The sequence below is a fragment of the Polyodon spathula genome, chromosome 55 (genome assembly GCF_017654505.1).
Source record: "Polyodon spathula isolate WHYD16114869_AA chromosome 55, ASM1765450v1, whole genome shotgun sequence".
Lineage (NCBI taxonomy): Eukaryota > Metazoa > Chordata > Actinopteri > Acipenseriformes > Polyodontidae > Polyodon > Polyodon spathula.
Window position 1 is genome coordinate 1,634,723 of NC_054588.1, and position 22,865 is coordinate 1,657,587.

A 22,865-nucleotide genomic window follows, 5' to 3' on the forward strand; every position below is an offset into this window, starting at 1 on the left:
TTTGAAAAAAAAAAAGTTTGCATTATAAAATAGATACACAGATCTGAGATCTAACATCTCAAATCTCAAACTGAACGCAGTAGGGATTCAAGGAAATGCATGCACATGGATTAGGGAGTGGTTAACATGTAGAAAACAGAAAGTACTGATTAGATGAGAAACCTCAGAATGGAGCGAGGTAACCAGTGGAGTATTAGGTCATCTGCTCTACTTAATCTACATTAATCACTTAGATTCTGGTATAGCAAGCAAACTTGATAAATTTGCAGATGCCACGAAAACAGGAGGAGTGGCAAACACTGTTGCAGCAGCAAAGGTCATTCAAAATGATCTAGACAAGATTCAGAACTGGGCAGAAAGAGTGCAAAGAAGAGCGACCAGAATTATTCTGGGTTTAAAAGGCATGTCATATGCACACAGGCTAAAAGAACTGAATCTGTTCAGTCTTGAACAAAGAAGAAGACGCAGCGACCTGATTCAAGCATTCAAAATTCTAAAAGGGACTTTTTCAACCTGAAAAAAGAAACAAGGACCAGGGATCACAAATAGAGATTAGACAAAGAGGCATTCAGAACAGAAAATAGGAGACACTTCTTTACACAGAGAATTGTGAGGGTCTGGAACCAACTCCCCAGTAGTGTTGTTGAAGCTGACACCCTGAGATCCTTCAATAAGCTGCTTGATGAGATTCTGGGATCAATAAGCTACTGACAACCAAACGAGCAAGATGGGCCGAATGGCCTCCTCTCATTTGTAAACTTTCTTATGTTCTTAATTATACACACAGTGACTGAAGGGAATATATACCAAGCACAGTTTACCATGATATATTATTATTATTTTTTTTTTTTTTTAAAATATGCTTTACACTTTGATGTGATTTGAATATGGTAAAGAAAGAAAGAAAGTTACCTCAATTTGCTTTATGACACGCCCCACATTCTCCAGCACCTCCCCCTGCTGTAGCTCCACCTCCTTGCAGTCTTGGTCAAACAGGTAGAGCTGAGCATGCTCACTGGCGTGGGCCATCATCAGAGCCAGCAACACTGCCACCTCCTGGACCTGGAGAACAGTGCAGGGGAGGAAACATTGCACTGGTTGAATGTTTGAAGCAGTGTTCTAGGTAGGTAAATAGAATGTCCTTTGTGAGTTTCATCAATTGGATTAGAATTATGTAATGGTATATATTATTGAGAGTCGGGTGTCACAGTATGTCGAATTGGACTTTGATGTGCTACATTAAACTTGTAGTGGGACTGGGGCTTTGTGTGTAAATAGTGTATTTCTGTGTGTGGCTGTACAGATGGGTGTGTGCTGTCCTGTCTTCCCCATCGTGTGTGTGAATAAGTGCATGGTTGTCCCATGGTTACCGTGGTGCCCTGCTTTGTCCCCTGCTCCGAACCCGAGAAGCAGCACAGCCCCTTGGTCCCCTGACAAACGCTCAGCATCTCCCAGCCCGCACTGCATAGCAGCAGAGTGTGTCCGGGCAGAGGGGGCACGTTGTAACGGCAGGACAGCTGGATGGAGGTCTCCAGGGCGCACCGGTATCGATGCAACAGCTCCTTGTCAAACTGCAGGTGGCTGGCAGAGGAGAGAAGCCACAGGAAACAGTTTACAAATGACAATTCTACCTCAGCCCTGGTTGAATAAGAGGCAATGGAAGGCGGTTCTGCTCCTACCCTGCTTTGAGCTGCTGGCTCTTCCTGTTCTTGACTTGCCGATAGACGAAGGGCACGGCCAGGGTCCTCCTCAGCCTCTTGCGGCCAGCCGAGGCCCAGCTGAATTGACAGAGGGTTTTCCTCTTAGGAACCTTCTCCAGAATTTCCCTCAACAGCTGCGAGGAGCTCAGTTTCTGCTTCTCTACAGGACACAAGACACCATAGCACTCAACTCTGCATCCATCAAACTGAACTTCAGTGCAAAACAGACCCCGCTGGCTCTCCGGTTTGTTTGCATTCTCTGAAGGCAGTTTCAGCTGTAATGCACGTATTTCTCTCTCTGCTATCAGCACGGCTATTCTGAATAATTATTTTAGTCGCTGCTAAAGTTAATAATTGAACAGTGTAGATTTTGCCGTGAAATATGTGTAAAAAAAAATGAAGAATCTTTAAAATATATAGCTGTGGCCAAAAGTTTTAAATCACCTTGAATTTTAGGGTTGAGACATAATAAAAATAAAAAATAAATAAATAAAAATTATATATAAAACCAAAGAAACTACAAAATGATATCATAAAACAGTCTACCAGAAGCCATAAGTAGTACAGTAATATTTCACGTTAGATTTCAAAATGTTACATTTTTTAATTGTGGTCAGTTTTTCCATTATATAGATGGCCAACGACAAAGCGTTATGTAATTCAGTATGTTGGCAATGTGACATTATTCAGCAGGATTCATCATTCTGCAGGTTGCTAGATTCCCTGGGTCTGGTCGTACCTGCTTCCTTCAGCTGCTGCTCCAAGTCCTGGATGACTTTGTAAGCCGAGAGGAATCGGAAAGGAAACTGCCTGCTGTTCATCACCAATTTCTGGAGGAGACACAAAGATTTCATTGAGCCCAGAGGAGAGGGAGGCCTTAGAAAAGTTCACAGAGAGGTCTGGTAAATAATAGGGAAGCATTGTAAAGCACAGAGAGGTCTGGTAAAGCACAGGGAAGCATTGTAAAGCACAGAGAGGTCTGGTAAAGCATAGGGAAGCATTGTAAAGCACAGAGAGGTCTGGTAAAGCACAAGGAAGCATTGTAAAGCACAGAGAGGTCTGGTAAAGCACATGGAAGCATTGTAAAGCACAGAGAGGTCTGGTAAAGCACATGGAAGCATTGTAAAGCACAGAGAGGTCTGGTAAAGCATAGGGAAGCATTGTAAAGCACAGAGAGGTCTGGTAAAGCATAGGGAAGCATTGTAAAGCACAGAGAGGTCTGGTAAAGCATAGGGAAGCATTGTAAAGCACAGAGAGGTCTGGTAAAGCATAGGGAAGCATTGTAAAGCACAGAGAGGTCTGGTAAAGCATATTAAAAAACAGGCGAAAATAACCCTTCTAAATGTTTCCCCACAGTAGATCCCCTCCTGGCCTCTCACCTTGCTGGTCAATCTGTTAATGACCCTCGTGTGATGAGCCTCGCTGATCCCCGCTCTGATCATGTTGCGCAGATTCCTCAGCATGGCCATGAAGGGAAGCTTGTTCTTATCTAGAGAGAGATTCAAGTCAAACAGAGCTGGCTAGCAGAGCAGCGGGGTTCAAAAAACATACATCATTGCACGTCCCCGCTTGTTGCAACACCTGTTTAAATAACACACCTGTCATTTTTCTCTTCTTTGTTCACAATTTTTCTTTTCTTTGTTCACTAGAGCAGCCATTTTGAACAGAGCTTTGAAACAGGCTTTACTGACCTCCACGGCTTGACCCATTTAGAATCCCATTCAAACTTTGATTTGACATTCTAACAAGAATCGCCATACAATGCTTACCTATACTTTATCATACTTTAAGTAAGCTTTATTACACTTTGCTGTGCTTTTACTGGCTGGGTGGCTGGGTGTCTCTCCGTCTGTCTATCTGGGTGCCTGCTGTCTGCCTCTCACTGTCCGTCCACTGCCTCACCTATAAGATTCTCCCAGGCTCCAGCCTCATTGCCCTGCTCACACAGGCTGCGCTCCCAGGTCTCAGGCTGTTGCAGCTTCATTCTCTGACCTGCCCTCTGAGAGTCCCAGGGTCCCGAGAGCCCGCTTCGGAAGAACGCCTGCAGATCAGAGGGGTACCTGCAGGGGGAGACGGTATTCAGCAAAGCAAGACGACCAATAACACCCAACCCCATAGGATTCTCTCGACCTTCACCTGCGCCGTAGCAACCCCATGACGAGATGCGCAGGCTCCTTGATGTGCAGTTTCTGAATCAGCTTCTTCATGTTGAACTGGTCCTGCTGCTTCTGCGCGGGTGCCCTGGTCTGAGATTGGAGCTGCACACACAGGGAAACACAGTTAACATGCGACACGTCCCTAACTTTAAAGAACCTGCAAGAAGCGTCCATAAACATTGCTCTCTAACAAAGTTTCAAGTCCATTAAAATTACCATTAAAACCAGGCTTTTTTTTTCCCCCCCTGCAGGAAAATCTTAGAGCATTGAAGGATGGCAATATATAATACAAATGCACTAGAATTTTTTTTTTTTACTTTAATAGGCTTTCAGGAGGACATTGGTTGTACATGTGTGATAATGTTACTAACATGTGTATCCCGGAGTCTCGTGCAGCTTACTTACATAACACTTGAGTTGAGAGTCGTCACAGCAGAGAGAATTAGCCCATTTCTGAATCGTGGCTTTAGACTCTTGCTAGAGAGAGAGAGAGAGAGAGAGAGAGAGAGAGAGAGAGAGAGAGAGAGAAGCATACAGTGTCAGGGGTGCCTTCCTCTTTCTCCATACTCATTCCCTCTGCTTCTGTTCACCCCTTCACCTTCATCTTCTTTTTACCAAGCACCAGCCATGCCCCTCTGCCTTAATCTGAACATTTTCCGCCTCCTTTCATCTCCTCCCCTCTCCTTTACATGCTCCCTCCTTAACCCCCTTGTCTTTCCCCTTTACTCTCCTCTGCCCCATTGTTTCATTACTCCCTCTCTCATCTCACATCACTCCCCTCTCTCGGTGCCTCTGTGTTATAGCAGTTTCCCTATGCTGAATTCACACCCCCTCCAATCTCTCTCTCTCTCTCTCTCTCCTCCCCCTCCTTTCCAAACCACTCCTCCCGTCACCCCTCTCTTCTCCTCTCAACCTTCCCTTCTCCTCTCACCCCTCTCCACTCTTCTCCTCTCCTCCCTTCCCCTCCCTTCTCCCTTCTCTTCTGTTCCCTCACCTCTCCTCTCCTCTCCTCCCATCTCCCTTCTCTTGTCCTCTCCTCACCCCTCTCCTCTCCTGCCTTCCCCTCACCCCTCTCTTCTCCTCTCCTCTCTTCCTCTACTCTCCCCAGACCCCTCTCTTCTCTTCTCCTCTCCTCTCTTCCTCCCCTCCCCTCTCCCTTCTCTTCTCTTCTCTTCTCCTCTCACCTCTCCTTTCCCTTGTCCTCTTGTCTTGGTTCCTCGGTGTTTGCAGCGCATCTTCCTTGTATTGTACTTTGCCAGCTGGAACTCACTGAACTGCTTGAACTTGTCAGTCATGGCTCTCCTGAGGCAGGAGGGGAGGCTGGAACCAAAACACTGTGGCGAGAGAGAGAGAGAGAGAGAGAGAGAGAGAGAGAGAGAGAGAGAGAGAGAGAGAGAGAGAGAGAGAGAGAGAGAGAGAGAGAGAGAGAGAGAAACAGAGAAACATGCTTTACCGTAACTCTAAGCGTTAGTTTACTATTTTTATTAATATGCTTTACCAGACCTCTCTGTGCTTGACAATGCTTCCCTATGCTTTACCAGACCTTTCTGTGCTTCACAATGCTTCCCTATGCTTTACCACACCTCTCTGTGCTTTACAATGCTTCCCTATGCTTTACCAGACCTCTCTGTGCTTGACAATGCTTCCCTATGCTTTACCAGACCTTTCTGTGCTTTACAATGCTTCCCTATGCTTTACCACACCTCTTTGTGCTTTACAATGCTTCCCTATGCTTTACCACACCTCTCTGTGCTTTACAATGCTTCCCTATGCTTTACCAGACCTCTCTGTGCTTGTCAATGCTTCCCTATGCTTTACCAGACCTCTCTGTGCTTGACAATGCTTTCCTACGCTTTACCAGACCTCTCTGTGATTTACAATGCTTCCCTATTCTTTTCCATGCCGTCACTGTGCTCCATTGCCCTCTCAGGGCTGTTCCCACTGTGCTCACCGTGCTGGAAGTCCTGGCCACCTCGATCCAGTCAGAGGGAAGCTGTACTGCAGAGCTGAAGTATCTGTGCAGGTGAGGGCGACAGGAGGGCAGGTGAGCTGCCAGTGCCAGCAGGAAGTTAGCAGTGTAGCGGATATTCAGCTCCTGACGTGTGTACACAGCAACCTGGCAGGAGGAAAGCAAGCAACGTTACAGGAATAAAGAGAAGGACAGTCAGCGTCCCGACGAAAATACACCCCCTTTCCTCCCGCAGTGGAAAAGTGATTGTAGCTGAAAAGAGAATTCCACAAAGCCTCTTGTATCCCTTTTTAGAAATGTGCACAGAAATGTCACTGTTTTTGTTTTCTAACTTGCTTTACCACATCTCTCTGTGCTTTACAATGTTTCCCTATGCTTTACCAGACCTCTCTGTGCTTTACAATGCTTCCCTATGCTTTACCAGACCTCTCTGTGCTTTACAATGCTTCCCTATGCTTTACCAGACCTCTCTGTGCTTTACAATGCTTCCCTATGCTTTACCAGACCTCTCTGTGCTTTACAATGCTTTCCTATGCTTTACCAGACCTCTCTGTGCTTTACAATGCTTCCCTATGTTTTACCAGACCTCTCTGTGCTTTACAATGCTTCCCTATGTTTTACCAGACCTCTCTGTGCTTTACAATGCTTCCCTATGCTTTACCAGACCTCTCTGTGCTTTACAATGCTTCCCTATGCTTTACCAGACCTCTCTGTGCTTTACAATGCTTTATTACACTTTGCTGTGCTTTTACTATGAGGAAACTTTGCTTTATCATAAAGTACCTCTCCAGGCTTAGCCATGCTAATCTTTTACATTTCTACAAAATATAAATCCCGGAACTTAGGATTTTCCAGAATTGCAGACTCAATACTCGAGCAGCAGAATTATTTCAAATGAGTGTAACTAACATCACAGAAAATGTTAAAATGACATTTCGAGCTACTTCAGCTTAGTAACATTTACGTTGACTTTTATTGGACAGGATTTTCAGATAGAACTGGGTTAAAGCCCTCCACAGGGGCTGTTAGGAATGGTATTTGAGGGGCGCTCCAGGGTCTTCCCTGGTAAAGGCATGGCCACGTGGTGTGCAGGATGAGTCACACAGTCAGGGGGCACTGTGTAAAGTCCCTGGTCTTCGCTGGGGAATCCAGAAGTTGGATCGCATAAGTCGTGGGATCGGAGGACGCCCGCCCAACCTTCAGATCTGGTGAGCAGCGGTGTGGGGAATTGGACACATTAAGTTGAAAAGAATTTGATCTGGTAGACCCATCTCACCTTCAGGGTGAACTCAGCGTCATGCTGCGAGATTTCCTCAGCTAGCGTTTTCAAAGTGGACCAGGTGCTCTGAGCTTCAGCCAAGTCAGCCTGAGTGGGCAAAGACTCTCTGTTGATCAGCGAACAGCACACTGCATTCAACATCAGGAGCTGGCGAGAAAGAGAGGGAGGGAGGGAGGGAGAGATAGAGAGAGGGGGGGGGGACTGGAAGTTAGTGTAGCTACTAAGACAAGCATGTTTTTCAACACCTTTTGCTCTCCAGTGTAAATATGAGCCCTCTTATCGTATCACCTTCTTCCCTCTCAGCTGTTCTTCCACAGAGTTTCCTCTCTCCTGCAGTTCTCTCAGAGCCTCCGTCTGTTCTCTCTCCTCCTTTTCCTCCTCTTTTTCATTATCCCAGAGATCGTACACAGGCATCTCCTCGGCCACCTGCCTGGGGTCCTGTACATCTTGGCATGAAGGAGCAGCGCACTGTAGAGGGTGAGGGACAGGTCATCACTGCTAATAATCGTACAAATGTTTTTACTGTCAAAACTAAACCTTTTCATCACATATAATGTATTCTTTGTTAGCAGGCAGTGGTCAGCTCTTCAGCAAATGTGGGCAGTGACAATGACGCTAGTGATAACAGGAAGGAAGAAAATGGATTTCAAAAGCATTGGTTAGCACTTGCGAAAAGGTAATAAAGAAGCCTTATTTAAAGGGAGGTCGGTACTAATGCTGCTAATTTAATACAAATCAAGTAGTGTTGGTTATCAGTCCTTTAAAGGATGTGCCAGTGACAATGTTGCTGGTGCTAATAAGAGATAAGAGATCTTGGTTGGCACTCAAAGGAGGCCCAAAGAGAGCCTTGCTAACACTAAGAGAAGGGAGGCTGACCTTTGGCTGTTCTTCATGGGACTGTGGGTGATCTTCCAGGGATTTGGAGAGGAGGCTGACAGCTTGAACTCCAGCCCCAGTCTTGGTGAATCTCAGAGGGGAGGACTGCAGGAGAGCGCTGGGGGTCAGAGCTCGGCTTGTCAACAACGAAACAGAGGAGTGGAGAGACTTAGACAAGCCTGGATCCCCGGTGGATAGCAACCTTTTTGCAGTGCACAGGAACCTGGATGCACTCTGAAAGGGGGTATCTAAGCACGAGGGCCTGGCAGGAAGAAGGGGAGATTTCAGGAGAGTTGAGGGGGCGGTAGTGAGCGGAACGCAGGCTAGGATGGGATTCTCCAAGGAGAGTTTGGAAACGTGAGTGGGCTGGGAGAGCAGACGGTTTTCCAGGGAACAGGAAGCAGGAATCATCACGGAAGCCGGGCTTGAGAGCGGGAACGAAGGGGCGGAGCTCGGCTCAGGCTGTGGCTTCACCACCACATCCAGGATGCCAGCAAATCAGCATAAACACTGGAAGACAAAATCCAAGTTGGACATACAGTCAGACAGCACAGATCATAAGAGCATTTGTGCTAAGAAGGCTCTCAACAAGCTTCCTCATGACTGGACATGTTGTTTTGAGTAATGCAACGATACTTATAACCGAGTATAACAGCTTTGCACAAAAACTGATTTTACATCAAGAAAAGCAATGCAGGATTGTTGTTTTGTACCGCTGTTTACTAACACGCACTAACCATAACGCAAATACCAACGAATTATCGCGAAAAGGGGGTGGTTACGTAGAGAGGATTGTGCAGGTGTGGCGCTTAATTACGTTCGCTCAGCGCCGAACCTGTGAATGTAGGAAGCAGCGCATAGCTATGAAGTCGTGGGTGGATATTAAAATTTATGGTATGCTAAGATATGAATGAGTCAAAGTTCACGTACCTTGGAACAGAACACCAGATTAAACGTTCATGCAACTGTTGTCTATAATCCTGCAACGAGTGTTATGAAACAAACCGCGTAATTCGATTTGATTTACCTAAAGAAGCTGTCACAATTATTATTATTATTATTATTATTATTATTATTATTATTATTATTATTATCATAAAGGCATTTATTAAGCTGCAGCTCATGATCATATACAGTATGTGCAATAATACCAAGTAAAATACAGGATGAAATACGATGCAACAAACTAGGATTGCAATGCGGCACAGCATAATTCACACGGGATTAAAAAGATATAACACGCCTCTGAAAAAAATATCTTGGATAAAAAAACAAAACAAAAGGGATGTTCGCAGGCTTGTATTACGAGGAAACGCGGAATGAATTACCTGAACGGAACACGAATAACTGTCTCTTAAGTACAGCAACTGCTTGAAAACTAAATTCGATCTGTAAAACAAACTCCGGCTGTCAAATAGCTGCCTCTCTTTCTTGTCCCCTCCACCAAATACCCCCGATACCCTGTCGGTGTTTTTTCCTCTGCGTTGTTGGAGAGAGATATCATTAAGCAGCTGCTGACTGTTTTTCTTCCGCTGCAGAATGACTCGTGTTTTCGTGCACTGTGTGATTGGTGCGCCCGCACCCAGTATTGCCTTGCCCAAAATCATGTGCCAAATAAAACACACAGATCGTATTTACGTTAAACGTTACAGCTATTGTTGTATTAGCCTTTACAGAGAAAGGATTGTGGAATTTAAATACCGTTTTTTTTTTTTTTTTTTTTGTTTTGAAATCTTTTTCAAATCATGTTTTATATAACCACCCATATAGTTTAACTGTAATGTCAGGATGGCCGAGCGGTCTAAGGCGCTGCGTTCAGGTCGCAGTCTCCTCTGGAGGCGTGGGTTCGAATCCCACTTCTGACAAAATGTTTTGTTACACCTCTGTTTTATATATATATATATTAAAAATCACCAACAAAACACGTGACACCCGATTAACAAACAGCAGCGTGGCTGATTGCCGAGAAAAGACAAACAAAGGCGTGTGTGCCCGAATACACAAGCAACGTGGCACTGCTGAGAAAAAACAAAACAAAACAAAACAAAAATAACATAACTAAATAGGACTTCCCAATTCAGTATTTGTAACAAAGTATCATGAGAGCCCCGTATGTTTTGACACGTTCAGTGTTGTTGCGGTTGCCGGGTTACATGTTGCCGAGGAGCGTTGGCTGAGTTCCTAAATTTGAGTCGTGCTCCCTGTTGCCAGGGCAGCGCTTGTAAAAATACCACGAAATGTTCCTGTCTGGACAACTGAGCACCTCCAGTCACTTCGTTTATTTTTTTAAGTAACAAAACGCTTATTGAATTCAGTATAGGATACTGACACAGTGTTTCGGTGCAGGGAGAGAATTTGTCACTGTTTTATTAACAATACCATGATAGCCCATCAGAATGAGTGTTGGCGTGTGTGCGACAGAGACGCCATCTTAAGTATTGTACAATGCACCGAACAATTGACAAGCTAGGTGTTTAATCCACAACAACACTGTTCTGTGTCAGTTTTTTTTCACGATACAGCAGCGTAATAATGATTGTATCTCTGCAAATGCATATTTATTTGATTTTGATGTTTCATTTTCTCCTCCATTGGAGGGTGGTAAATGTGTGTTGCGTCGTAAATTAGAAGGAATACGGTATAATAAATTGATTTTTAGAAAGTCATTTTGGCACGGCAGGACACAACTGTGGATCCTTTACATTTTGAACAGTTCAATAAGGAGAAATACTCGGCATCTCATTAAAAGCAATCTTTATTGGTATCCATTTGTTTTAAATCCAATGGGACATTTCCATAAGAGTAGTTTAAATATTAAATAACCCTAAAATGATTGTAATTCAATATGTTATCATTATTCAGAAGGCTTCGTTTGACTATGAAGCAAAATTATTGAATTATATAGGGGGATGCAAAACGTTTTGCCACAGCTGTACTACCATAGCTGTAACTATTGTTTTGTACTTGATAACATACATTCATAAAGATCGAATTGATGCCTGTGATTGATGCGTTTTGTGTCTAATTAGAAGCTATCAATATGTTTCAATAAAGACTAAATCGAGTAATTAATCAAATTGATTTCGGAATTATTATTATAATTAGTTAATTAATAATAATAATAATAATAAATACAAAAATGAGGCCCCGCTGGGATTCGAACCCAGGATCTCCTGTTTACTAGACAGGCGCTTTAACCATCTAAGCCACGGGGCCAGTCGGGAACCAGGGACTCACTTCTCCAATCGAGCACTGGCAAACTGGCCGGGTAATGACGTAATTGCGCAGACCGAGTTGCCTGAGATAGCGCCGCGCTAGTGACGAAACAATGCAATAGCGACTCGGAGCTCCAGTGGCGCAATCGGTTAGCGCGCGGTACTTATACAGCAGTGCGATGCGGAGCGATGCCGAGGTTGTGAGTTCGAGCCTCACCTGGAGCACGTGTTTTACACTACTTGAATATTTTATTTTTTTTACCATCCATCTCCATGCTTTACATTAATTAATATAGATAAAATTAGAGGTGGAAGCAATTATCCATTCACCGTTGCGACTCTAGAGTTAAGTTAGTGATTACTGTAAAGTGGTAATAATAATCTAGTCACAATAATAATCACAAGAGCGAAGAAGAAGAAGATGGGTTTTAAAAATGTAATCAGCGTTTTAAATCGGGCGATACATAAAGTAAAATTCATAATGACCACTAGATGGCAGTAAAGCAAAGCCGCCACGCCCGGCCTGCACGGACTGCAGCACTGACTCGCATCGTTGTATAGTAATATATTAGTATGGGTCTATATGCCTCTGTGGGTTAACCATTACCTATGTGACTGCAATTATTGTTTGAAAACAGTAATTATTATACTGACTAAATTACATGGATTACAATCTTGTTATATCTTTAGCAAATAAATTAATTAAAAGTTTGTATATAGTTATATATATAACAAAATTATAACAATATTATAATATATATATATAATATTATATTATCATATACATATTGTTTTATATAAGTATAATAATATGTTATAATATATGTTAAAATATTGTTTTACATGTTATGATTAAATAAATTATTTTGTACATTGTACAAACTAATATTATGCACAAAAGTATTCATACAATTATGTGGTTTATATATAGTTTGAGTTTAATATATATTTATCGAGAAAAACAATACAACTATATTTTTTAAATATCTATGTAATATATTTTGAAGCATACGGATATACTCTATTTCAAAATATGCATCAATGTATTTTTGTATATATTATACAATATATTACTGTATATGTTTTGTAAGGGTATATAATTTACTAATTTTGCTTCATAAAGTCGAATTAAACCTGTTGAATAATGTTACGTTAACATATTACTTATCGCTTTGTAGTTTTCTATATAGTTAACGAAAAACAACACACACAGCGGTATGTACTTTGAGAATTAATACATATAAAAAAAGCTGTTTCTGTCATCGCAATGATTTAATAAATAACTTTTACAGGAATCAGCTGGGTGGCGCTGCTCGGTACCAGGCAGACCTGTTCCGTTGTCTGAAGGAAAGCAGCAGCACAGAAGCGGCGCCAGGGAGCGTATTGTTTGTGTGTCTGAGCGCAGCAGGGACGTTGTGAGGGATTGTTTAGTTGCGTTTGTCTACGTGTTGGTTTTGTTTTTTTGGTTTTTTGGAGGGGGGAGGCTCTCTCCAAAGCGTTTCATTTTCCTGTAAGCGGCCGGTGGAAGTGCAGAGATTGCGTTTAACAGTAAAGGCAAAATAAAACGAGATCGAGGTGTTTCAGAAGAGGCCCAGCAAGCACGCAGCAGATGTTGGAGATGGATATGCGCGCATCCTCCGCGTCTCTCCTGGAAGAGGAACTCGCCTCTGCCATCGAGCCTGCAGTGAAAGCGGCTGTGCTGAGCGTCATGTCTGCAATTACCCGGTTCGTGGACCGCAGATGCGCAGTTTTCTATGTCAGTCAGAAGGAACGAGAAAAGGAATTTCAAAGCGTACGACTACGATTGGAAATAGCGGAGCGCGAATTGCAAGCAGCAAGGAAACGAGACTACGCCAGCGCTAACGTGCAAAACCCCTGGAGCAACGCCGATCAGCTAGCCGAAAAGGAGAAGGAAGAGAACCGTTTGATCCGGGCTTCGTTCTTCAGTGAAACAGCTGATAAACGTGCATTTAACAGTCGGGTCAGCGGCAGCGTTGCTGTTGCCACTACACGGGATCGCTCCACTCTACCAGCTCAGCCAGTCCGGGAGCCGGAGCCTGCAGTCCACACCGCACTGAAAAACTCCCGGGTTTTAATCCAGGAGGATGGGACCTATTCCGAGCAGGACCTGCTGATGCGAGGCGATGAACAGATGGGCCACGCAAGCACAGCGGGGTGGAGGAGAGCAGTGGAAGGTAGATTTGAGGTTGAATTAAGTAACTTTCAGGAAAAAAAAAAAAAATTCTAAGAATACAAAGTAACCCATAGTTATATATTCAAACGTAAATTGCAATTTAAAGATTTTAAATCAGACGAAATGGAAATGTTATCGAGTTCGTTTTCCTGTTTGATTGTGTAATCCTAAATATTCGCTCATGCCTAACCCTGGTGTGCCAATGCAATGTGAGGCTGCGTGCGCATTGCTCCCTGTGCATCGTGTGTGCTTCGTTAACAGTAACTGTTTGAATTAGATCAGGTTTTCTATTTATAATGTGGGGCAGCTTCCACAAACTATTTGATAGTAATTCAGATAATAGAAGAACGCGTACTGTGCATTTCCAGTGACAAAGCCCGCTGACATTTATAGTCCCAGAACGCCAAGGCGGGAGTTGGCGCCCTCTCCTGTGGAAATGTGGTCGACAGCGTGGAAATCCAACCCAATTGGCCAACCTTGTCAGCTTTTTGCACAAGGGACGATTAAAACAAATACGTCGTCTTTTCATGTGCAGTACATGAAAACGCATTTTGAAAGGGATTTTATTTCATATTTGAACTGTTTTTCAGGACATATTTTAGCACTAAATATTTTTTTCTTGTAGTACCGAGTTACAGTTGAAAGCCACGTTCTTATTTGTTCCCAACGAGACAGTCAGGAAGGCAAGAATCACACAGCAAATGTTGTATTGTAGTAACAGAGCACACAGGTAGCAAATATGAAGACATTGTTTGATAATGTATTCAAACCTTTACATTATCTAATTTGCACATATTTTGTTGTACAACATATCTGGTGTGATTGTAGATTTTACAGTGTTTCTCTCTTCTCTTTGACACAGGTCCTGCACAGAGAAATGCTCTCCCCCATGCTGAGGAAGGGTCGAAGGCAGAATCAGCTCCCATTCAAGAGGAGCTCTTTGCCCAGGAATGGTGCAGGAGTCCAAAGCAGGCTACAGAGCTGACATCTATTGAAGGGAAGGTGGAGGAGGAACCTGCACTAGATCCTGAGCACATTAATGAAGAGATCCCTGGAATTGAGTGTGTCATCATTAAAGAGGAGGTTCTTGAACGTGAATCTGACCCCTTTGAAGAGGGGGGTTCAGACCACTTTGAAAGACGGCAGCAAATTCACGCTGGACAGAAACTGCATTCCTGCACTGTGTGTGGGAAGAGTTTCAGCAGGTCAGCAGAGCTGAAAAGACACCAGCGAATTCACACCGGAGAAAGACCGTACCCCTGTACTGATTGTGGAAAGAGCTTTGGTGCTTCGACAGATCTGAAGAGACACCTGCAGATCCACACAAGAGAGAAACTGTATCACTGTACACAATGTGGCAAGGGTTTCACTCATTCTGGAACACTTGCATTACACCAGCGAATTCACACAGGACAGAAACCCTACAGCTGCACTGAGTGTGGGAAGAGCTTCACTCATTCAGCAACACTGTCTTTACACCAGCGGATTCACACAGGAGAGAACCTGTACCAGTGTTCTGAATGCAGCAAGACATTCATTGCATCGGCAGAGCTGAAAAGACACCAGCGAATTCACACAGGGGAGAAGCCGTACCGCTGCACCGAATGTGGCAAAAGTTTCAAACAGATGCCGCACCTTAAAACACACCAGCAAATTCACACAGGGGAAAAACCGTATTGCTGCACTGCGTGTGGGAAGAGTTTTACGTTCCACTCCCAGCTGAAGAAACACACAGAGTCCAGCCATGCTGTCAGACACACCCCCTGAACGTGATGGTGCAGTCCTGCTTGGAATCAAGTGAATACGGGTGTGTTCTGTTAGTGTGTGGGGGTCAATTAGGACAACTATCTCCTTTTTGTGACCAAAGACAAAAAGATGGAACAGGAACGACGATCAAATGTAAAACAGTTTTTTTGGGGGTTTTTTTGGTGGAAAAACTGCTAGGACATGCTGACTTCTCAGTTTTATTTGCGCTTGAGTGACAAATTTGGATGTTGCCACTCTAGAATTCCCTTTTTCATCTCAATTGCTACAAGCAGTACAGTTAATCAGCTGCACTGGTGAAACAGCTGCAAGTCTATCAGAAGATGGTTATCATGTATGAGTCTCTAGACCTGTACAGAAACAGAAGAAAGGCATCCAGGCAGCCCATGAGTGGCATGAGTCACCACTGGGATTCTTGATGCCCGGAGACCTTTTGTAAAGAAGTTTTTGAACAGTGTTTATTCACCTGCTGGTATGATTAGAGAATTGACGGATTAAAAAGTGTGGATGGATCGATGCCTTAGGAAATAGGCAATAGTCGAAATGTTGTAGCAAACTGTTTAAATAGTGAGTCAACTGCTCTTAACCTTCAGTAAGTATACCTGGTGATTTGAGGCCGTGAATCTTGAATAATGAATCTTTCTTTTTTTTTCTGTTCAATATTTGTTGTGTTTTGAAGTGTGTTGGGCCTCGCTATTGGTTCCCTGTCTTTCTGGTCCAGTTGAAATAGCGTTCAAATCTGTTTCAGAATATCGTGTGAGAATGTCGTGTATCTCCCAGTCTACAGTGGCTATGGCAAGACTCCCCCTCCCAAAACATAAAAATGCAGTCATCAGAAGTGGCCCCAGGATTTTGAAAATGTAGCCAGTGAAAATACACACCCTGTGCCTTGTATTGCACATCCAACAGTGGCTGTGTGTAGTTTTCGTAGGATTCCATCTACACTGGAAAGAACATGTGTGCGAAACAGGACCCTTTTTCTCAACTAAAAGTTAAAAATAAAGAACTGTGACAAAACTATCCACTCTGGTGGCTGCTGCAGTGCTTTCTGTGGGAAGGCTATTTTTATTTTTATCAAAAAGTAGACATTGCCCTCAACAGTGCTTTCTACGCTTTCAGAAAATGATGATAATTTTGGATGGCCCCTTAGTTTTGTAGGTTTTAGAATTTTCTTTTGTATTTGGTTGTATTTTTATTTACCAATAAACAAAAACAAACTTTTAATTTGAATGTTTTGGTAAAATATTCTGGTATTAATATAGACAAACATTTTCTAATGCTGGTCACTCTGATATATTTGATATCTTAATTGAATTCATTGTAAATCCCTTCACCACATCTCTGGTTTGCAGCAATGGGCAAAACTGTTCATGACTAGTAGTAATAGATTATAGATTGAGTGTAACTTTTGTTCTCTGAATTTCAGTAGCCCAGAGAATTGTGTTATGCAAGTATAGTGAAACCTTAACTATATGTCTGATTTTGAATGGTCATTTCATAGAAACTGAATAAAATATTGTAAGAAACTGATTGTTTGCTTTTATTAAATTACACTTGACTTTTAAGTGCTGTGCTGCTAAAGGTATACTTCTGTGTGAATTGCATTGCAATTTTGAATAGCTGGGTCACATTGTAACTCCTTGTCAAATTTACAAAGGACAGGACTTTTTTTTTTCGGGGGGGGGGGTCTATGGAGGCTGTCTGCCTCTCTATATGTCACACTTCAACAGTACTGCTGATCCAGCTGTGATGTAATACAGTCTCTGTTCTCTTTAGTGTAAGTTATTGAGCACATGAAGCACGATGACTCTATGAAGCTGAGTGAGTTCATTCTATATAGAGGGGGTGCAATTCAATATGTTAACAAGGGAACATTATTCAGCAGCTTTCACTGGACTCTATGAAGCTGAGGGAGTTCATTCTATATAGAGGGGGTGCAATTCCATATGTTAACAAGGGAACATTATTCAGCAGCTTTCACTGGACTCTATGAAGCTGAGGGAGTTCATTCTATATAGAGGGGGTGCAATTCAATATGTTAACAAGGGAACATTATTCAGCAGCTTTCACTGGACTCTATGAAGCTGAGGGAGTTCATTCTATATAGAGGGGGTGCAATTCAATATGTTAACAAGGGAACATTATTCAGCAGCTTTCACTGGACTCTATGAAGCTGAGGGAGTTCATTCTATATAGAGGGGGTGCAATTCCATATGTTAACAAGGGAAGCTGAATCAGTTCAATCTATATAGAGGGGGTGCAAGTCAACATGAACAAGGGAACATTATTCAGCAGCTTTCACTGGACTCTATGAAGCTGAGGGAGTTCATTCTATATAGAGGGGGTGCAGTTCAATATGTTAACAAGGGAACATTATTCAGCAGCTTTCACTGGACTCTTCAGCAGCTTTCATGAAGCTGTGAAGGGAGTTCATTCTATATAGAGCGGGTGCAAAACGTTTTGTACTTTTTAATTTCCTAATGGCTCTCATTTTGAATTACATATTTGGCAGTGGAGGGGGGGCGGGGGGACACGTTGCTGACCTGGTTTTAAATATCTCACATCAAGTTGTGTAGCTGAGGTCACACTGCTGAACATGAAGTGATTGCCGAGGTCATGTAGTCCAAAGAAAACCTTTAATACTCAATGCACAACAAACAATGCAAACTTGTATTGCTTGTGAAAAATATGTAAATGAGGGTCTTGAAGAAACAGCTCTGTGCAACTTGCTTGTGATTGTCTCTCGGGGGAGGGGGGGGGGGTTAAATATTGATGATGTTCTTTTAAAATTCCTTCGATAACAACTATTAGAATATGTGCATACATGCAGAAGCACACTAGGCTGTAGAAATTCCAGCACTGAGATGTGCCATTCTTTAAAACCTTTTACTGGCGCTTTCAGGCTTGCAGATTCAGGTGTTCTTGTCATAGCAATATACGCACTGTCTGTGTCACAGCTCTCGTAGGCGGGCTGTTCCTAGTATTTTCCAGGAGAAGAACCTGCCTTCACTCTGAGGGTAATGACTAAGCAGCGGCTTCCTGAAACACCATCCTCCATCACAATGGCACTGACATGGCACTGTCTCTCTCTCTCATATATATATATGTATGTGTATATATATATATATATATATATATATATATATATATATATATATATATATATATATATAGACATACTGTATACACGTAACCCTCTTCTCCAACACGAAGTGTATAGTTAAAACTTAATTGCGTCCTTTGATAATGAAACTCCTGGGGGTGTTCGATAGATGGCGCTAGACCCATAAGCCAGCATCTTCACTTGATCTTTCTTTCTCTGTTTGAAGAAAGGCGAAACAGCACGGAAGTGATTGTGGAGTTGAGTAGCGTTGTCTGAGAGGAGGTGTATTGCTGCTGGAGTTTCAGAGTGATCGTTTGTTGAAAGTTCATCGTGTTTAAGTCGGCAATTGTTGTGTACATTTAAATATTGGACAAGGAGAAACCCGGTTAAACCAGACTAAAGCAGGGCTGTGTTTGTATAGAACTTGCGGGCCAACTGAGACGCGTCTCTGAAATGAAAGAAGAGATGGATATGCGCGCATCCTCCGCGTCTCTCCTGGAAGAAGAACTCGCCTCTGCTATCGAGCCTGCAGTGAAAGCGGCTGTGCTGAGCGTCATGTCTGCATTAGCAAAGTTCGTGGACAGTAAATGTGCAGTTTTCCACCTCAGACTGGACGAGAGAGACCACGAATTCGAAAGCGTGAGATTGCGATTGGAAATAGCGGAGAGCGAGTTGAAAGCAGTGAGAGAACGAGAATGCATGAACTCCGCCGAGAAGAACGCTCTCACGAACGCCAGGGAGCAATACTCTGGGCTTGACGTTGATTTCTTTCATCTACACGAGAAGGAAACAGTGCGGGATCCTGCAAATAACAGTCGGATCAGCGGCAGCGTTGCTGTTGCCACTACACGGGATCGCTCAACTCTACCAGCTCAGCCAGTCCGGGAGCCGGAGCCTGCAGTCCACACCGCACTGAAAAACTCCCGGGTTTTAATCCAGGAGGATGGGACCTATTCCGAGCAGGACCTGCTGATGCGAGGCGATGAACAGATGGGCCACGCAAGCACAGCGGGGTGGAGGAGAGCAGTGGAAGGTAGATTTGAGGTTGAATTACGTATCTGGTTTAATAGAACATAATACAAAAGCGCATTGAACACGAAACCACGGCACGGCTATGGCAAGCCATCGGGGCAGTATTATCACAACGCGTAAGAAAGTTTGGCAAAATAAATTCCATTACGCGTTGGCTTTTAACAATCTGGCCCTTTTCGTCGTTCACCGTTGTTTTTAGGACGCGTAGTCTAATCAGTCTTCCTTATGAGTTGATAAGTACCGGTTCTCATTGGTCACTTTTTTACGCGTTGTGTCAATACGTTGTTGCCCCTGATGGCTTGCCATACACGGCACGCTGGGGGAGGGGAGGGGGGGGGGGGGGGGGGGGGGGGGGGGTTTGATTCTGCAAAGCTGCCTCAAACTAGGTCTCCTGGAACCGGGTTTCAAGCCGCCGATCATGAAAAAGTGGCTTTGTGTCCAAAATCTCTTCCTGTCCAAATCAAATAAATACCGTGTGTGCCGTGACATTTAAAAATATTTAATGTGAGCGTCTTATATAACTTGAAAGCTGAAGAACTACATTTTGTAAACAATTAACAGATGCGCTGTTTAGATAATGTGACTGAAGAAAGCAGTCTTTTAATAGGACAATACTTCATGATAAAAAATAAATTACTTGGCAGAATTTCCTCTCTGACATACTTTTACTCTGTTGCAGCACTCTGTGAGCCTGCATGTTCACTCTAGAATCAACAGTGTATGAAGTACATTTTTAAATAACTGCTATTTATTTCACTTTGACAGCGGAGAGGAAGGATGAGGAAGAGTCAAAGGCAGAATCAGCTCCCATTCAAGAGGAGCTCTTTGACCAGGAATGGTGCAGGAGTCCGAAGCAGGCTTCAGAGCTGACATCTATTGAAGGGCAGGAGGAGAAACCTGCACTAGACGCTGAGCACATTAACGAAGAGATTCGTGGACCGCAGCAAATTGAAACAGCAGAGAAACTGCACTGCTGTGCTGTGTGTCGGAAGAGTTTCAGTCGGTTAGCAGAGCTGAAAAGACACCAGCGGATTCACACCCGAGAAAAAAACTATCACTGCACTGTATGTGAGAAGAGTTACAAATATTCACACCACCTGACAACACACCAGCGCGTCCACACTGGAGAGAAACCGTATCGCTGCAGCGACTGCGGGAAGAGTTTCAATACGAGAGAAGAGCTGAAAAGACACCAGCGCACGCACACAGGAGAAAGACCGTACTGCTGCCCTGAGTGTGGGAAGAGATTTAAACACTTGCACCACCTCACAACACACCAGCGCATTCACGGAGCACAGGAGCATGCATTGAATATGGGCAGAGTTTCAAACACCTACCTCACTTTGCAACAGGCCAGCGCATTCATGGAGGAGGGGGACATGCAATGAATGTAGGGAGAGCTTCATTGCAAAAGCAGAATTGAAAGGACGCTTGCAAACGGCGCACAAGCCTCCCCTGGTGTGTCGTGCAGTGGCCTGAAGTTCAGGCCACAAAGTGGCTTCATCTTCCTTCGGTTTAACAAGTGTTGTGAATGTCAGGAGAGTTTCTTTTGGTGCTGCACAATTAAATAGATACCAGCAAATTCACACCAAAGAAACCCACAGGTACCAGGTCATTTTTTTTAGGAACACCTCTTTGCTTAAAGTATATTTTGATTAATAAAAAATGAATGAATTTGCTGTTTTATCAAACAGTTTTGAACAGTTGAATCAGCAGCAGTGTAGAAGAGTGCCATGAATCTGAGCTGCGTGAATACAAACAGCTTTCACATGCCTCGTTATCGGAGCTCTGTGTTCTCTGCAGTGCAGAATGACAAACAACACCTGAATAAAATAGTCTTCAGGGTGTGTGCTCTAGGTCAACAGAACAATGGATTGAAAAATGTATGTATCTTTTTTCCTTCTTTATAAATAAACTTAAATATTTTAGCAAAAAGCCTGTGAGCTGGACTTTATTCACTACTACTTAAAAGAAACATATTTTTAGACAATCAGTTTGTTTTTGGTACCAAAGACACTGAAAGATTTTCAAATGTGTGTTATTTGTTTTACTTAAGAGGGTTCTAGTAATTCACACATGCAGTTGCCCGAGGTGAATGTTCTTATAGGATATAATAGAAAACCTTAAAGAAATGCAGCTTCAAAACTACAACCAGCGTTCTTTCTACTCTCCTGCTCCCTCGCCACCCCATCCAGCCCCTGCACGCTCGTTCTGGTTTCTTTTTATTGTATTTTGCATTCATATATTGACAAATAATGACTGGATATGAAAAAGCAGTTTGGTCCAGTGGTTAAATTCCAGAGCTTATAACCAGAAAGTCACAGGTTCAAATCCCATCTCTGCCACTCCCTCACGGTGTGACCCTGAGCGAGTCACTTCACCTCCTTGTGTTCCGACCTGCAGATGAGATGTTAAATCAATGTCCTATTGGAAGTGACTCTGTATATAATGCACAGTTCACAGCCTGCCTCTGTAAAGCACTTTGTGATAGTGGTCCACTGTGAATACCGCAATATGAAAATAAGGATGTTATTATTATTATTATTATTATTATTATTATTATTTATAGTTATCAAGAAGAAGTTAGTGTAGAAAGGGTTGTTATAGAACTGGGTTGTCCTGTTTCAACAGAAAAAAGAAAAATAATCAATCTCTGCTATTCACGTAGGAGAGCATCCACAGATGTACGGTTGCTTGCATACATATTATTGTCAATTATTTACTGATGAACATATAAGTCCTTTATAAATAATCATTCAATACTTGTTGAGTGCAACTCTGTTCCTGTAGCATTGGGACTTGAAACTTGGCTACCGGCAGCCTGATTTTAACATTGGGGTCTATGGAGGGAAACAGCCTGATTTTAACATTGGGATCTATGGAGAGAAACAGCCTGGCTTTAACATCGGGATCTATGGGGAGAGAAACGCCTGTTTAACATTGGGGTCTAACTTTTTACACTTGAAAACACTGTTGCAGATCTCAATGCGAATTAGCTCAAATGGTAGAGCGCTCGCTTAGCATGCGAGAGGTAGTGGGGTCGATGCCTACATTCTCCAGCTAAGCCTTTTTTTTGTAAACCCCACTTCAGACAAGATACGTTTTCTTTGTGTAAACACTGTCTTTTTTTCTTTTAATTTACAATCCATGCATCGTTACCCATTAACACGTATAGGCCTTTCTCTGTTTAAAGCACACTGTAGGTATATAAATAAAATGAATCCAATATTTAACACGGGTAATAGTCACATGACACTTTAGAATGGTATTGCCTGGCAATTCCAGTGTAGACGGATTCTGACTCGTTCTAGAATACATATATCCAGTAATTCTGTATTTATTACGTTTGAGTTAATACTAATAATAAACTTAACCAATGAGGCAATGTGATTGCTGGCTGCTTAGAATACATGTTCAGTGATGCGGCTTCCTTGCATGCAACAGAAACACAGTCACCCCCTTTATACCGCCAGGTAAGGGCCATGGGCCAAAACGGGCGACAAGCGAAGGTGGGGTTGTAGTGAGGGTCAAAAAACACACACACACACACACACACACACACACACACACACACTAT

General features: G+C 43.1%; 3 protein-coding genes and 3 non-coding genes across 11 annotated transcripts in view; 4 read left to right on the forward strand and 2 right to left on the reverse strand.

Annotated features, from left to right (window-relative positions):
• tep1 (telomerase-associated protein 1) overlaps positions 1–9,590 on the reverse strand; it is a 34,729-nt gene extending 25,139 nt beyond the window's left edge. For 4 of the 6 annotated variants that reach the window (XM_041239538.1, XM_041239539.1, XM_041239535.1 and 1 more), the window contains exons 1-14: positions 9,309–9,434; positions 7,981–8,490; positions 7,393–7,572; positions 7,102–7,251; positions 5,808–5,972; positions 5,041–5,190; positions 4,262–4,333; positions 3,837–3,958; positions 3,603–3,760; positions 3,080–3,189; positions 2,440–2,530; positions 1,680–1,860; positions 1,371–1,581; positions 913–1,062 (exon numbers count right to left, since the gene is read on the reverse strand). In XM_041239538.1, coding sequence (XP_041095472.1) covers positions 913–1,062; positions 1,371–1,581; positions 1,680–1,860; positions 2,440–2,530; positions 3,080–3,189; positions 3,603–3,760; positions 3,837–3,958; positions 4,262–4,333; positions 5,041–5,190; positions 5,808–5,972; positions 7,102–7,251; positions 7,393–7,572; positions 7,981–8,391 — 2,151 coding nt within the window. In that variant the 5' untranslated portion in view covers positions 8,392–8,490; positions 9,309–9,434. The other 2 variants (XM_041239536.1, XM_041239537.1) reach the window with 2 other exon arrangements.
• Positions 9,591–9,762: 172 nt separating this feature from the next.
• trnal-cag lies at positions 9,763–9,845 on the forward strand. Its single transcript has one exon. It is a non-coding gene; the product is annotated as a tRNA-Leu (tRNA).
• Positions 9,846–11,122: 1,277 nt separating this feature from the next.
• On the reverse strand, positions 11,123–11,196 carry trnat-agu. The gene has a single exon. It is a non-coding gene; the product is annotated as a tRNA-Thr (tRNA).
• A 130-nt stretch (positions 11,197–11,326) lies between these two features.
• Positions 11,327–11,420, forward strand: trnai-uau. Its single transcript has 2 exons — positions 11,327–11,364; positions 11,385–11,420. It is a non-coding gene; the product is annotated as a tRNA-Ile (tRNA).
• Positions 11,421–12,535: 1,115 nt separating this feature from the next.
• Positions 12,536–16,673, forward strand: LOC121307376 (zinc finger protein 19-like). The gene is made up of 2 exons (XM_041239582.1): positions 12,536–13,390; positions 14,252–16,673. Exons 1-2 carry the CDS (start codon positions 12,805–12,807, stop codon positions 15,154–15,156), a joined length of 1,491 nt encoding a protein of 496 aa, XP_041095516.1. The 5' UTR covers positions 12,536–12,804; the 3' UTR covers positions 15,157–16,673.
• Positions 16,674–18,487: 1,814 nt separating this feature from the next.
• On the forward strand, positions 18,488–21,223 carry LOC121307381 (zinc finger protein 235-like). The gene is made up of 2 exons (XM_041239586.1): positions 18,488–19,289; positions 20,054–21,223. The coding sequence occupies exons 1-2, from the start codon at positions 18,710–18,712 to the stop codon at positions 20,674–20,676; spliced, it is 1,203 nt and encodes a 400-aa protein (XP_041095520.1). The 5' UTR covers positions 18,488–18,709; the 3' UTR covers positions 20,677–21,223.
• The last annotated feature ends 1,642 nt before the right edge of the window (positions 21,224–22,865 follow it).

Excerpts from the sequence above, each read along its gene's own strand:
- LOC121307376 (XM_041239582.1), top strand. The coding sequence starts at position 12,805 with ATGTTGGAGATGGATATGCGCGCATCCTCCGCGTCTCTCCTGGAAGAG. Across the intron at positions 13,391-14,251 it reads GTGGAGGAGAGCAGTGGAAG|GTCCTGCACAGAGAAATGCT; the intron begins GTAGATTTGAGG and ends TCTTTGACACAG.
- LOC121307381 (XM_041239586.1), top strand. The coding sequence starts at position 18,710 with ATGAAAGAAGAGATGGATATGCGCGCATCCTCCGCGTCTCTCCTGGAA. Across the intron at positions 19,290-20,053 it reads GTGGAGGAGAGCAGTGGAAG|CGGAGAGGAAGGATGAGGAA; the intron begins GTAGATTTGAGG and ends TCACTTTGACAG.